The following is a 13,890-nucleotide window of genomic DNA, read 5'->3' as shown; positions in this document are numbered from 1 at the left end:
TGTGATAAGTCACCCTACCAAGAGAAGTTTGAGTGAGACAGGGTTCATCTGCTCATGACTCTAGATAAAGGTATCCATAGTAAGAAAGTTGCAGAAATTTGAGGGACCTGGGCATCGCCTATCAATAATCAATAAGGGATCAAATGCACTTGTTCTCAGCTTACCTTCCCTACTCTTACATGGTTCAGACCCCCTGCCTAGGGAATGGTGCCACTCACACTGGGCAGATCCTCCCACCTTGATCAGCACAATCAAGATAATCTCCCACAGGCATATCCACCAGCCAAGCTCATCTAGACCAATCCTCACTGAGATTCTCTCCAGGTGGTTCTAGATTATGTCAGGTTCACAACTGTCGGTAGCCATCCCACTGAGAGAGAGAAAAGTTCCATACATAGGATGGTCAGCTACTGTCCCTTCCAAGGCTACACAGACTTATTGTGGATATGGGTGCAAATCTGGAGCCAGACAGCAGAGAATAAATCCCATTTCTGTCTCTAAGTAGCCATGGAAGCTTAGATCTGCCTGTTTCTCCTTTGATAATCTAGGATTATACACATTACATCACAGGCGGTTTGAGGATTATCCAAATTAATGTATGGAAGAATAGTTTCTAGTACCCAAGAACCTTTATTATTTTATTTCTTTTTCCTTCTGAGACAGTGTCATACTCCATGGCCCAGGTTAAACTCAAAGTGATTCTCCTGCCTCAGCCTCCAGAGTCCTGGGATTACAAATGTGATCCACAATGCCTAGCTTTTATTTTTCTCATCACTGGTGTTTGAAGTTATGACTTCCTCTACCCACCTCTACCAGCCCACATCTAATCAAGTATACCGGGTACAAGAAGTAGCCTACGTGGTAAGGACAGGATTCACTCTGGTTCCGAGTAACAGTGGCTAGACGGATCATCCATTGAAAAGTGAAATACTGCTCACTAAAGACTATGACAGTTGGGGCTGGAGAGATGGCTCACTGGTTAGGAGCATGTGTTGCTCTTACAGAGAACCTGAGTTTGGGTCTTAGCCACCACATGGAGGCTCACAGCCCGCTTGTATCTCCAGGGATCTAAGTTCTTTTTCTGGTCTCCACAGGCACTGCATACATGTGGTACACTTACAACATGAGGTACCCAACATACACATAAATAAAAGTCAATCTTTATAAAGGTATAAAACCTCCTATGGGTTTGGCAGGAGTCTGGGGAGCAAATGGTGTGACTGAGAAATGTCCCGCCTCAGCCGCCTGCTGTCACCCCTTCTCACCCCGACTATGATGGAATCTCCCTCTGTGAGTTGCTTTGGTCATGGCGTCTATGACACAAGGAAAGGGGGGACACTGGGTCACTAAAGGGGGAGGCAGATTCAGCTGGCCTGATCCAGACTTCCTAAAGCACACAGCACACCGCTGACATCTGAGGACGCCATGATGTACCTAAATCAGAACCCAAACAGCAGAAGCCAGGAGACAAAGTCTTGTTAATCAGTGAGAGGACTGTGATGTGCAGATTTGGGCTGTTTCTTCAATAAATGTGTGTGTGTTGTTTTAGTTGTTTGTTTTTGTTTGTTCTGATGGTGCATAAGAAATTCAACCCATGGCCTCAGGAATCCTACATGCATGCTTACCACTGCGCTATTGGACACCAACTTTCATCAGGTTTCCCTTGAATGTGTGGTCTTCTGCATCAGCCTCCTGAGTAGCTGGGGTTACAATTAGAGATTTGTATAACCAGCCCTGAATGTGTGTGTGTGTATATATATATATATATATTGTGAGTGTATGTGTGTGCATGTGTATGTTTATGTGTGTGTGCATGTGTGTGTGTGCATGTGTGTGTATGTGTGTGTGTGCATGTGTATGTTTGTGCATGTGTGTACATGTGTGGTTCTGTGTGTATGTGTGTGTGCATATGTGTGGTTCTGTGTGTATGTGTGTGTGCATGTGTGTGTGTGTGCATGTGTGTGTTTGTGCTTGTGTGTGTGTCTGTGTGTGTGCATTTGTGTGTGTCTGTGTGTTTATGTGTGTGTGTGTGTGTGTGTGTGTGTGTGTGTTGAATGGCTATAAAGGACCACAAGAATAAAAAGTGTGTTTCCCACACATACATTAAAAAATGCTGAAAATTAACTGGCGATACACAATGTAAGGCAGACAATAAAGCAAAGGGACAGAGAGAAGGTACCAAGCCAGAAAGTGTTGTGAGGCTGGACAGGGAGCAGGTGCCACATGCTCAGCTAGATGAGAAGGCTTCGTCAAGACCAACCAATCTCGCATAAACATATCCACCACTGAACAGTTACTGTGCACTAGAGACTTCTAAACACTAACAGCACAGAGAAAGTGTGGTTCAAACCTTCGAGAATTTTTAATTGACTAGGTGGAATCTGGGGCACACCTGGAGGGGCTCAGTGACATGATAGAGACACCCCAGAGCATCTGCAGGCCACAGCAAGGTCACGGAGCAGTCAGTTCTGTGATATGGGACAAGGGGCTGCAAACAGGAGACACCGAGAAGCAGGGAGGTGGGGGGGGGGGTAACCGGAATGTCATTCCCAGGGAACTACAAAGAGAGAGAGAGCAAAGGAGGGTCTGACAGGATGAGGGGGGAAGCTACAGAAGAGCCTGCACTGAGAAGAAGTTCAGGGTCTCCAGCAGGGGGTCTACCTTTACTGGGGGGAGATTTGAAACAGGACTATCACATAGTGTTGCTTAAAATGTCATCGGAGAAAGTGTCAGAGAAAGGGGAATGGAAGCTGGGAAAGGTCACAGGACAGTGAAACAGACAAGGGACCTGTGATGAAGGTCTGAGGAGCAGGGATTGAAGTGTTAGGGATGAGAGATGTCTGAGGAGCAGAAACACCCAGGTTTGTCATCAAGGGGTGGCCAGCAGAGAGTCAAGGTGATCAGTCACAGCCAAGAGTCACTTTTAGGCTTTGGTCAGAGAACCAGAAGGCAAAGTGCCAGTGTCTAGGAGAAGTGGTACAGTGGGGGAGGGGAGCCCTGACAGCAGGAGGCTGGAAGGGGAACCAGAGAGAGGGGAGTTCCAGGATCCAGGTAATGAAGGTTCCAGAAAAACACAAACTTTCCCTATGATCAATGCCACAGAAACACAGAACAAATAAGACTAAGGAATGGCCCTTGGGAGCGGTGTGCTAGCATTTAAAAGTATGGCGCCTGGCTCTCCTGGAGCGGCTGGCTTCCTCCGGACAAGTGAGACACGCTCAACAGCCATGAGGGGATGAAGTGGTCCCCCTGGGATGACCCTCTGTGGTCCAGGAAACTCTGAAATGTGCAATCAGGTGACAGATGCTAGAGATACCAGTTCAAGACCAGTGCGGACTGGTGTCTTTTTGCTGCCCCTGAGGCCTTTATTTCTAAAACTCCTGCTGTCACACAAGTCGCTCCCTCTGCAAAGCTCCTGCAGTTGATTGTATGTGATGACAAGCTAAAGCAAAATGTCCCAGTTCTAAATCCGGCTGGGCTTCTGCCTGCCCTGAGTGGAGCCAAGGGTGCTGGGAATTTCCAGCCGTGGCTATGCATTGCCTCTGCAGACCTGGGAACGTAGGAAGATGAGCTTACTGAGCAGCGAGCCAGAAAGCTCAGAAGTGTTCCCCGGGGGACAGTCTCCAGAGCTCACACTGTTGGACACAGAGGATCCAAGAGAAACCTGGCAGAGGGTCTCCCAGGCACCAGAGTGCTGACTGGACAGGGCCAGATCCTCAGTGTGCGTGTGAGCACAGTGCCTGCTGCCCTTGTGAGCTGGCTCCTGCTGCCCTTGTGAGCTGGCTCCTGCTGCCCTTGTGAGCTGGCTCCTGCTGCCCTTGTGAGCTGGCTCCTGCTGCCCTTGTGAGCTGGCTCCTGCTGCCCTTGTGAGCTGGCTCCTGCTGCCCTTGTGAGCTGGCTCCTGCTGCCCTTGTGAGCTGGCTCCTGCTGCCCTTGTGAGCTGGCTCCTGCTGCCCTTGTGAGCTGGCTCCTGCTGCCCTTGTGAGCTGGCTCCTGCTGCCCTTGTGAGCTGGCTCCTGCTGCAGTGCACGGTGAGCTTCCAAGGATGCTGTCTAGAGTATGTGGGAGCCCTGCCATTTCAGTGGCATATCAAATACATTCCTGACAGAATGTGGATGGGGGTGGGGACCATTTGTTTGTTGTTTGGGAAGGGGTGGCCAACAAGGAGAAGCTAAAAGAATGCTTTCCCTTGGTTTCCTCAACAAGCCAGTAAGAAACAGGAAAGACTGTAAGAGTCAGAGGTCAGAGAACACCACTGGAAAACATCTTCCAGACACAATAGGGCCACAGCACTGGAGCTCACAGCAGTTACTGCCGGCAATCAAGCCAGGGAATGTCCCAGCCTGGCATGGGAAGGGACTTGCAGCCCTCAGCACTGGCTGAGGGTCTAGAACTGTGTTCTGGGGTCTGGGGCAGGGAGAGTCAGTTTTCTTTAAGCGGATTCAGCTATTCCTCATAGGTTAACCATGGTCCAGCATATGATTCTGCCCCCGGGGGTCCCTGGGCAGAATGAATCTGAACAGTCCACAGTGTATTAATCCCAGGGGGAGGGGCAGCGAGAGGTTGGGGGAGAGTAGGGAGGTGGGGTGGAAATGTGAAGAGTTAGAGAGAGAGAAGGTAGATGTTAACAAAATACATTGTATGGAATTCTCAGAAAACAAAATTTCTCTTTTAGAAAGGAGAAGTGACCGCCTGAACACTGGGGGTGGCAGAAAAGTACCTGGGTTTGTGTGTTCCCTCCTTCCAGCAGGGCAATGCCAAGCAAGATGCCTTCGGAAAAGATCCGATCGTTTTTGGTGTTCACAATGACATCAATGACAAGTTCGGATGCTCCCTCTTTGTCCAGCAAACACTGGATGTCGGACATTGAAATCCCCGTCTTATCCGAGTCCTGTCCAGAGAAGCCTCCTGTAGTCAAGGGAAAACATCGAACTATCAAAAACGTTGATTTTTAATGGCAAATGGTGTTTTCAAGTTCTTAAAGCAACAGGACAGCTCAGGTACAAATGTAAGTCTGTGAGAATGTCCAACATGTATACAACTCAGTTACAAATGTAAGTCTGTGAGAATGTCCAACATGTATACAACTCAGTTACAAATGTAAGTCTGTGAGAATGTCCAACATGTATACAACTCAGTTACAAATGTAAGTCTGTGAGAATGTCCAACATGTATACAACTCAGTTACAAATGTAAGTCTGTGAGAATGTCCAACATGTATACAACTCAGTTACAAATGTAAGTCTGTGAGAATGTCCAACATGTATACAACTCAGTTACAAATGTAAGTCTGTGAGAATGTCCAACATGTATACAACTCAGTTACAAATATAAGTCTGTGAAAATGGAAATCTCAACGAAATGTCCAACATGCATACAATTCAGTGTCACTAAATGTTTTTCTGAAAGCAGTCCAGAAAGTGCTGCAGAGGTGGCTCAGCAGTTAGAGCACTGGCTACTCCTGCAGAGGGCCTGGCTTTGCTTTCCAGCACCCACATAGTGACCCACAGCCCTCTGTAACTGCAGTTCCCAGGGATACAGCCCCTCTTCCGACTTCCACAGTCACAAAACACACATGGTGCACAGAGATGCATGCAGACACTAACACATATGCATAAACAAAAATAAGTAAGTCTTTATAAAAGTACTGTGTGAAAGAGAACTAGCCATTTGTCCGTAATGTCTGAACTGAGAAACTGCAACAGACTGTGTGGACTCGCAAGGCTAATCCACTATAATGCTCAAACCTGTGGATTCGTGAACCCCACACCACACAAAGGTTTTCACTGGTGTTTTAAGTGAGTATTTTCCAGGTGTCACTTAAGGAAGACAGACATGTAGCACTGCTTAGGAGACATGCCAGGGAACCCTGGAACAGGGAGAAAGAGAGACCTCACCTCCCACTTGTGCTGGCTTGGTGTAGGCTCCTGACAGAGGTCCGTTCATACCAATGCTATGGTCACCCTTGAAGTACCGATTCAGGAGGATTCTCCGTAATGTGCTACCCTAGAAGAAAAGGAGGGCTGTCACCATTTTTAAAAACAAAAGTAGAGAGAGTCAACCTGCCAAATGCATCTATATCTGATGTGAAAACATAAGAACATTTTATACCAAATTAGTATTTTCTGAGGAAAATTGCAACTGTACCCCAATAATAACAACATATTTCTTTTTTTATAAGTGAAACAGCGTGAGGAAGGATGAGGCTCCCAGAGTCCACTGTGGAGATGTTTCCTCATCCCCAAATCTGTCAAGTAAAAGCGCTTGAAGCCAGGCCTGACCACTGAACTCCATCCGTGGGACACACAGGGCAGAAGAAGCAAAGCAGCTCCTAGACACAGGTGCTGTGCCGTGCATGTGACTACCACACACATGTGAGCATGTGCATGCACACGTGTGCACACACATACACACGCAGAGAGGGAGGGAGGGAGGGAGAGAGATAGACAGAGAGACAGAGACAGACACACACAGAGACAGACAGACATACCCACACACAGAGACAGACACCCCCACACACAAACAGACAGACACACACACACACACAGACACAGAGACAGACAGACAGACACACACACACACACACACACACACACTAAATCAATGTGATAAGTGTAAGTTTGCTCAATGGGAAAAGCTGGGGTCCTAGTCTTGATCAGAATACGGTAGAGCCTAGAAAGATAACAGACGCCCTCAGAACCTGAGGCCTTAGAGGGACTAGGCGCAGAGAGACACACAGGTGGGGCTCAAACAATTAAACCTGGTAAAATAAAGTGAATTACATTCAGGCTCTGAGACTCTGGGCTTTGTTGAGAAGAGAGTAAACAAAGGACAGTATATTTATTTCTAAATAGATTTTTAAAAGATCTTGTCTTCCATGCTTCACTACTTGGAGGAGAAATAGATGGGGTGGGGATGTATAGGAGAGGAGAAAATAAAATACCATGTTTCTCTCATATATGGAGTCTAGAACCAAATATATACATATATCATACATATACACACATGTGTGTATGTGTAACATGATGATGAGGCTGTTGGGAGGGGGAACCTGTGAGAGGAGACAGTGGGAAGGGTGCATCCTGTATGACAATATGAACAACATATAATAATAAATGCATAGAAAATGTCACACGAGAGCCACTATTTTCTACGCTAACTAGAAATTAATTTAAAAGGTAAATATAATTCTTGCTTGCATTAGCCCTGCTCCTGAGGAGTACCCCATATTCCAGGGAGGGGACTTGAGCTTGAATGACTCACAGGTCACAGCTCACAGGTCACAAGCAAGGGCTTCAGTCCTCTGACCTCAAACCCAGGTACGTCCGGGTGCCCCCCCCTACCCCCGCACCCCCCACCGTCCCCTGTGCTTTCCTTGTGCCTGGCTCCTCACCCCACACACCCTCCCCAGTGCTATGATGTAGTGTTTCAGCCATTCCGTCTCTCGTCCTGTGTACGTTGGTTAGTCTGTCCCCAGTTCCTAAGCACTTGCCCCGGGCCACGTGTTGGGTTTCCCTCCTCCCAAGCTCCCGTCTCCCATCTGCTTCTCTTCCTCTGTTGCACACTAGACTGGCAGCCTCCGGTTAGACTCCTCTTCTCCCTCTTCTCTTTCCTGCACTGGCACAGGAAAGTCTGAAAGAAACATGGCTTCTCTCTTGAACCTGTTCTCCTCTCCGTACCAACCCATGGTAAGAACATTTTGATCATTCTGGCTGCTCGCTGGGGACTCAGCTTCAACCACTTGACGATGGCTTCCGAATCCTACCTTTCCCATGGAAGCCTCGGGGGTTCCTCTCATGCTATTTTTAAACCAGATGAAGGTATGTTTTCCACACCTTCCTGTTTGCTTAAGGACAAGGCCCGCCTTCCTTCTGCAGATGACACGCTCCTGGGAAGCCTGCTGCTCCAGAGATTATCCTCTTGAAGAAGACAGCTGCTTCCTGGCTGTCAACTTGATGAGCTATAGAATCGTCATGGCAACACACCCTTGAGAGTTTAACTCTAGGAACTTTAACTGGGGGGGGACATGGCCTCCCGCCTCATGGGAGCAGCACTATTTCATGTAGTCTCAGAATTAATTAAAAGGAAAGTGTGGCCATCTCTCTTTGCTTCTTGCCTGAAGGTGTGATGTAACCAGATGTCTCACACTCACATACCACACCTGCCCTGCCACAACAGGCTGCACCCTCAGAGCAAAATGAACCCTCCCATCCGTAAGCACCTTTTGCCCAGTATTTTGTCAAAGTTATGAGAAAAGTAACCAACCAACACACCATCTGCTAGTTTACAGTGAAGTGCTACAGAAGAACACACACACACACACACACACACACACACACACACACACACACACACACGACTCTTATGTTTGAATGCTTGGCCCACTATTAGGAGGTGTGGCCTTGGAGTACTATGGTCTTGCTGGAGGAAATGCGTCGCTGTGGGTGTCAGGTTTGATGTCTCCTATGCTTAAGGTTCACCAAGTATGACACTCAGTTTCCCTGCCGTCTGCAGATCAAGATGTAGAAGGCTCAGCTCCTTCCCAGCACCATGTCTGCCTGAATGCTACAGTGCTCCCCACCATGATGGTGACGGGCTGAAACTCTGAAACTGTACGCCATTTAAATGTTTTTGCTTTGTAAGAGCTGCCTTGGTCATGGTTGTCTGTGATGGTTTGTAGGTGCTCAGCCAAGAGAGAAGCACTGTTAGAAGGTGTGGCCTTGTTGGAGAAAGTGTGTCACTCTGGGGTGGACTTGGAGACTCTCCTAGCTTCCTGAGGATGCTCAGTCTGTTCCTGGCTTCCTTCGGATAAAGATGTAGAACTCTCAGCTCCTCCTGCACCATGCCTGCCTGAAGGCTGCCATGTTCCCGGCTTGATGATAATGGACTGAACCTCTGAACCTGTAAGCCAGCCCCAGTTAAATGTTGTCTTTTATAAGAATTACCTTTGTCATGGTGTCTGTTCACAGCAGTAAAACCCTAACTCAGACAGAAATAAAACCCTGAAACAGAAGTTGTACCAGGACTGTGGCATCACTGTTAATAGGCCTGACCATGCTTTTGTTTGGAGGAATGTGGACTCTGGAACTTTGGATTAGAAAGGCAGTTGAATGTTAAGTAGATGTGATGGGTCATCTTAGTGGGAACATGGAACACAGTAATCCTGAGGGTGATTTGAACTGTGGGGGCCTGGCTCAAGAAGTTTCAGGCAAGAAGAACATTGATTTGTGGTCTAGAGGTTGTTCTTATGATATTTTGACAAAAACTGCAGCTGATTTTGCCCCTGTCCAAAAAGCCTGCCTGAGACCGAGTTGAAGAGTTTGGGATTGGTTGGGCTGGCAGAGGAAACGTTTTAAAAGCCTGGTGCTGACCATATGGCTCCTAGTGAAAGGAAGCAGGCTGAGCAAGAATTACAGAATATACAAATGGGGCGTCAGGAAGTGGAATGGAGCTGAGTCTTCACTCAACGAGTAAAGCATATTAAAGAAAAGACAGATAAAGACGGTGGGGACCTCAGGGCAAGATGGCATGCGTGGCCTTTAACACATGGCCTCCTGCCTGCCATGTGCTGGGGTTAAAGGTGTGCACCGCCACGCCCAGCAAACACTGTTTTAAGGGTCGGTCTACATGTTGTGCACAATGAGCGTGTCTCTCACCGCCACAGACTGTGCTGACCCTGCAAGACAGGCTGGGGGTCTGTAAGGACGGACAAATGTAGCGGCCGGCATCTTCTTGTGTAGCCAGCGCTGGAGTCTGCAAAGAATCCGCATGAATCGAGATCTGGACTCTCTAAGGAGGGTTCAGGAAGAACCTGTCATTCACATACTGTACTGGCTGGTTCTGTGTCAACTTGACACAGCTGGAGTTATCACACAGAAAGGAGCCTCAGTTGAGGAAATGCCTCCATGAGATCCAGCTGTAAGGCATTTTCTCAACTAGTGATCAAGGGGGGAGGGCCCAGCCCATTGTGGGTGGAGCCATCCCTGGCCCAGCCCATTGTGGGTGGAGCCATCCCTGGGCTGGTAGACCTGGGTTCTGTAAGAAAGCAGGCTGAGCAAGCCAGGGGAAGCAAGCCAGTAAGTAACATCCCTCCATGGCCTCTGCATCAGCTCCTGCTTCCTGACCTGCTTGAGCTCCTGTCCTGACTTCCTTTGGTGATGAACAGTGATGTGGAAGTGTAAGATGAATAAACCTTTTCCTCCCCAACTTGTTTCTTGGTCATGATGTTTTGTACAGGAATAGAACCCTGACTAAGACACATACTTTAATATTATTCTCCAAAATTCCAACCAAGGAAGAAACATCACTCTTATGAAGAAGATGAGAGAAAAAAATAAGAAAAAAATCTGTGCATAGAGACTCACACCCATAGTCCTAGCACACGGAAGCCTGAGGAGGAGAATTCATGAGTGACAGGCAGGCCAGGCCTGCATAGTGAGTTCCAGGCCACCTGCGTGAGAGACTTTGTCAAAAATTAAAAAAAAATAAAATAAAATAAAATAAATGTGAACACTCTATTGTTGTTTTAAAATCATTCCTTATAGGTTTAGAAAAATAAAGTGCTTTTTAAAACCACACAGTATAAATGCTGCATTACACCATAATTATGGCCATATTTGCCAGTAATGTGACAGATAACACAGGCTGGTGGTCGGCAGTCACCAAACGAAGCTGTTCTTCACAGCCTCATTGTACACAGAAGGCCCATGATGCATTTCTCAGCAAAGTCAGCACGTCACAGAATGGGAAGAGAAGGGAGGAGACCAGGGAACCACAGTACTAGGGTTAAATATCCTGCCCCCCCATATCAGCCAAGGAACCTCACTCGAGCCCTTGACCAGCAAATGGAATAGTAATTGAGCCTCCCGCCTGGGGCGTCTGTGGTCAGCACAGCTCCCGTGCAGACTGACAGCCATACAAAGAGAGCAGATTCAATGATGTTCCTGCCATCGTTAGAGCCAAGCACAGAACAGCTCACAGCTCAGTTCTGTACGTGTCTTTGGTTTATACCAAACCTCCCCACAGAAGTAAAAATTTTAGTCTGAGATACTAAGAGAAAGGGAAAAAAAAAAAGATCAACTGCCTCAAAATTCTAACATTTGCATCACTAATTACTGCAAGGAAACATGGAAGTCAGCCCAAAGCGCGCACTTAACACTGCTGCAGAAAACAGACTCTGTAGTTCCCAAGACCATGACAAAAAATTCTATCGTGGTTACATAGTTTCCAGTCAAGACAGTCGTATCTATGAAGAGCGGCAGACGCCTGTGCTGGCACACCTCAAGTGCTAGCAGACGGCGGGTGTCATCTATGACGCTCTGGTCCCAGGGACCAGCGGCAAGTGCTGTAGGACAGTCTGCTGAGGGTCACCCGTGGTCTGTCCTCTCTGAGATGGGGCAGTGTCGGTAGTGTGGGATGTGTCTCTAAGTCACCTTAAGTCAGATAGAATAACTGTAGAACCTGTCAGAAATGCCAGCGTTCCCAAGCTGTGACTGACACAGCAGAAACTGAGAACAGAACCAAATGCCATTTTGAATCTAAGTCCACGGTCATGAGACGTCTGAATTCTGGGCTGGGTCTTCCGAGCTACAGTGACTTCCGTCCTCCAGCCTCCCACAGAAGGTGCTGGGTAGGCCGAGAGTGAGGGCTGTGCTCCGTGGTCCCTCTCTCCGTCAGAGGCAACTCCAGGCCACAAGACTCTGCTCCCAGCCAACATCTTCACAGCAACACATTCCAGATGTGAGAACTGCTATGGAGCCAAGAAATCTAGCAACCACCTTCTGAAATTACAACAAAATATCTCCATAAAAAGACATCTCCGTGGCCAGAGAAGTCATGCTGACAGTGTGTGAACACCCGGAAGACAACCCTGGGCTTCGATTTCCTGACCACGCCCTATTATTATATGCTGAGTCCAAGGTATCAGGAATCAAGCAACCCAGAAGTTGCTTTTATGGACAAGACGGAGGAAAATGAGCATTCACCTTAGAAAAAGCTAACATTTTTCTTCTGCCTGGGAAGCATTGTGTTGTTGGCCGAACAGCTATAAGGTAGACAAGAATGTTTCCAAGTCCATAGACAGAACTAACACGTGCTTCCCACAGGAAGGAATCTAATCCAGACTTCATGAAGCAAACAACACCATACTAGCGTCATCAAACTCTGATGCTTCCTTTACCTGGGAACGATGTTTAACTTGGGGTTCCCCTTAAAGATTAGCCACTACCTACTTGTCAGCTTGGACGGATCTGAAGTAGCAACTGCCTGAGCCTCCAGACAGCACCATCTCATTCATGCTAATCTTGGAAGTAGGTAATTCGAGTTTACAAAACCTTTTGCCTTAACATCCACACGTCTGATTAGGAATGTTCTTGGAATGCCTGTGGGTACAGAGGCCACATGGTTCTGGCCTCCTGCGTGGTACTGTATTAACTATATCCTAGTGGGATTATACTGGGTCCTGTGTTGTAACCAATCGCACAGTGGGGAGCTCCGTGGAGGACGTGGGGGTCATGTCATCAACAGTTGGGTCCATGCAAACTGCAGCCCTGGACAGTCAGGGATGACACCCCATCATAAAACCCAACACTTACGCAACACGTGGCAACTTTTTCAGCCGTTGCTGTCGTCATTCTCAACTGTGAACGCTATTAATGACAAGGTCACATCACAGCACCTCGGTAGAGTTGCCAGAGATCCTGGACGCTGAGCCGCTGGCTGCCTTGCACCTTTGGGCTTGGCTCTATACGATGAGGAACTCAAATCTCACTAACAATCACAGTCTGCGTGCACTGAGGAGCCATCCACACCAGCACCGTGACACACGTGGTCACCTTGAAAAGCATTGGAGAGTCAAAGCAGTCCTTCTGAAAACTAAGGCATGTGGCTGTAATCCCTGCACTTAAGAGGCACAGGCAGGAGAACTGAAGCAACTTAGGGGCTAGCCTCGGCTACATGCAGCTACAGGTCAGCCTGGGCTACACATCAGGAAAATACATGAATAACGGAAGACTAGAACAGAACCATTTATTCACACAACACAAGGCGATCCTCTTCCAATCCCTTTCCCTCCTCTCCCTCTCTCCTGTTTTACCTTATAAAGGCATTCACTGCGCATCTACCATGTGACAAGGACTAGCAAAGAGGCTCCCACCAGCTACACATGCCAGGGGAAAAAAAAAAACAGATACACAAAACCGAGACATGCAGCTTCACTGTTTTTCAGTAAAAAATAATCCTCACCAGTCTATCTGGTTCCATTTTCAAGATTTTGATGTTTAAACTGTCTGATGATGCTGGCTGTCCCGTGACTCCAGCAAACCCCCCAGGTTGAGCAAACACCCCAACCTTGGGCAATGGGGAGGCTGGAAAGCCTTTGCTAATGGGGGTGTGAAGGAAGCTGTAGTTATAGTCTTTGGGGTGTGATAAAAGCTCTAAGCACTGGGCCTACAGGAACATCAACCCCAAACTCTCTCCCTCTCAAAGGTCTTGAACTCCGGATGAGAGCAGGCCTCGCCAGCCGCGCTGGAGAACCTGTTTGCAGCCACAGCTGCCATTCTGCTGTCATTGTTGTTTATTCAGTGAGCGATAATTTTCATCTGGACAAAAAAAAGTAAAATACTGAGAGAACCTTATATAAGCGGTACAGACAAACTTTTTGTTTGGTTGGTTGGTTTGGGGTTTTTCTGTTTATTTGATTGATTTTTTTTTAAAAAATCAGAATTTTATGTAGCACAAGCTGGCTTTGAAATTGCTATGTAGGCAAATAAGACCTTGAATTCCTGGTCTCTCTGCCTCCATGCTTCCCGTCTGAGTGCTGGGATTATAGGGAGAGGCCACCAGGTCTATGCATGCAGACCTCTTCCTTATTTAAGAAAAACTACTAGATTC

The 13,890-nt window shown here is 47.5% G+C and overlaps 1 protein-coding gene across 2 annotated transcripts in view; it reads right to left on the bottom strand.

The window, feature by feature from the left end:
- Window positions 1-13,890, bottom strand: part of ITPR2 (inositol 1,4,5-trisphosphate receptor type 2) — a 355,767-nt gene that overhangs the window by 122,514 nt on the left and 219,363 nt on the right. For both annotated transcript variants that reach the window (XM_080914558.1, XM_080914557.1), the window contains 2 exons: window positions 5,898-6,006; window positions 4,721-4,908 (listed from right to left, as the gene is read on the bottom strand). In XM_080914558.1, coding sequence (XP_080770684.1) covers window positions 4,721-4,908; window positions 5,898-6,006 — 297 coding nt within the window. The remainder of the gene's footprint in view (window positions 1-4,720; window positions 4,909-5,897; window positions 6,007-13,890) is intronic.

The sequence above is a fragment of the Micromys minutus genome (genome assembly GCF_963924665.1).
Source record: "Micromys minutus genome assembly, chromosome: 3".
Taxonomy (NCBI): Eukaryota; Metazoa; Chordata; class Mammalia; order Rodentia; family Muridae; genus Micromys; species Micromys minutus.
This window is presented reverse-complemented; position numbering and strand designations above follow the sequence as displayed.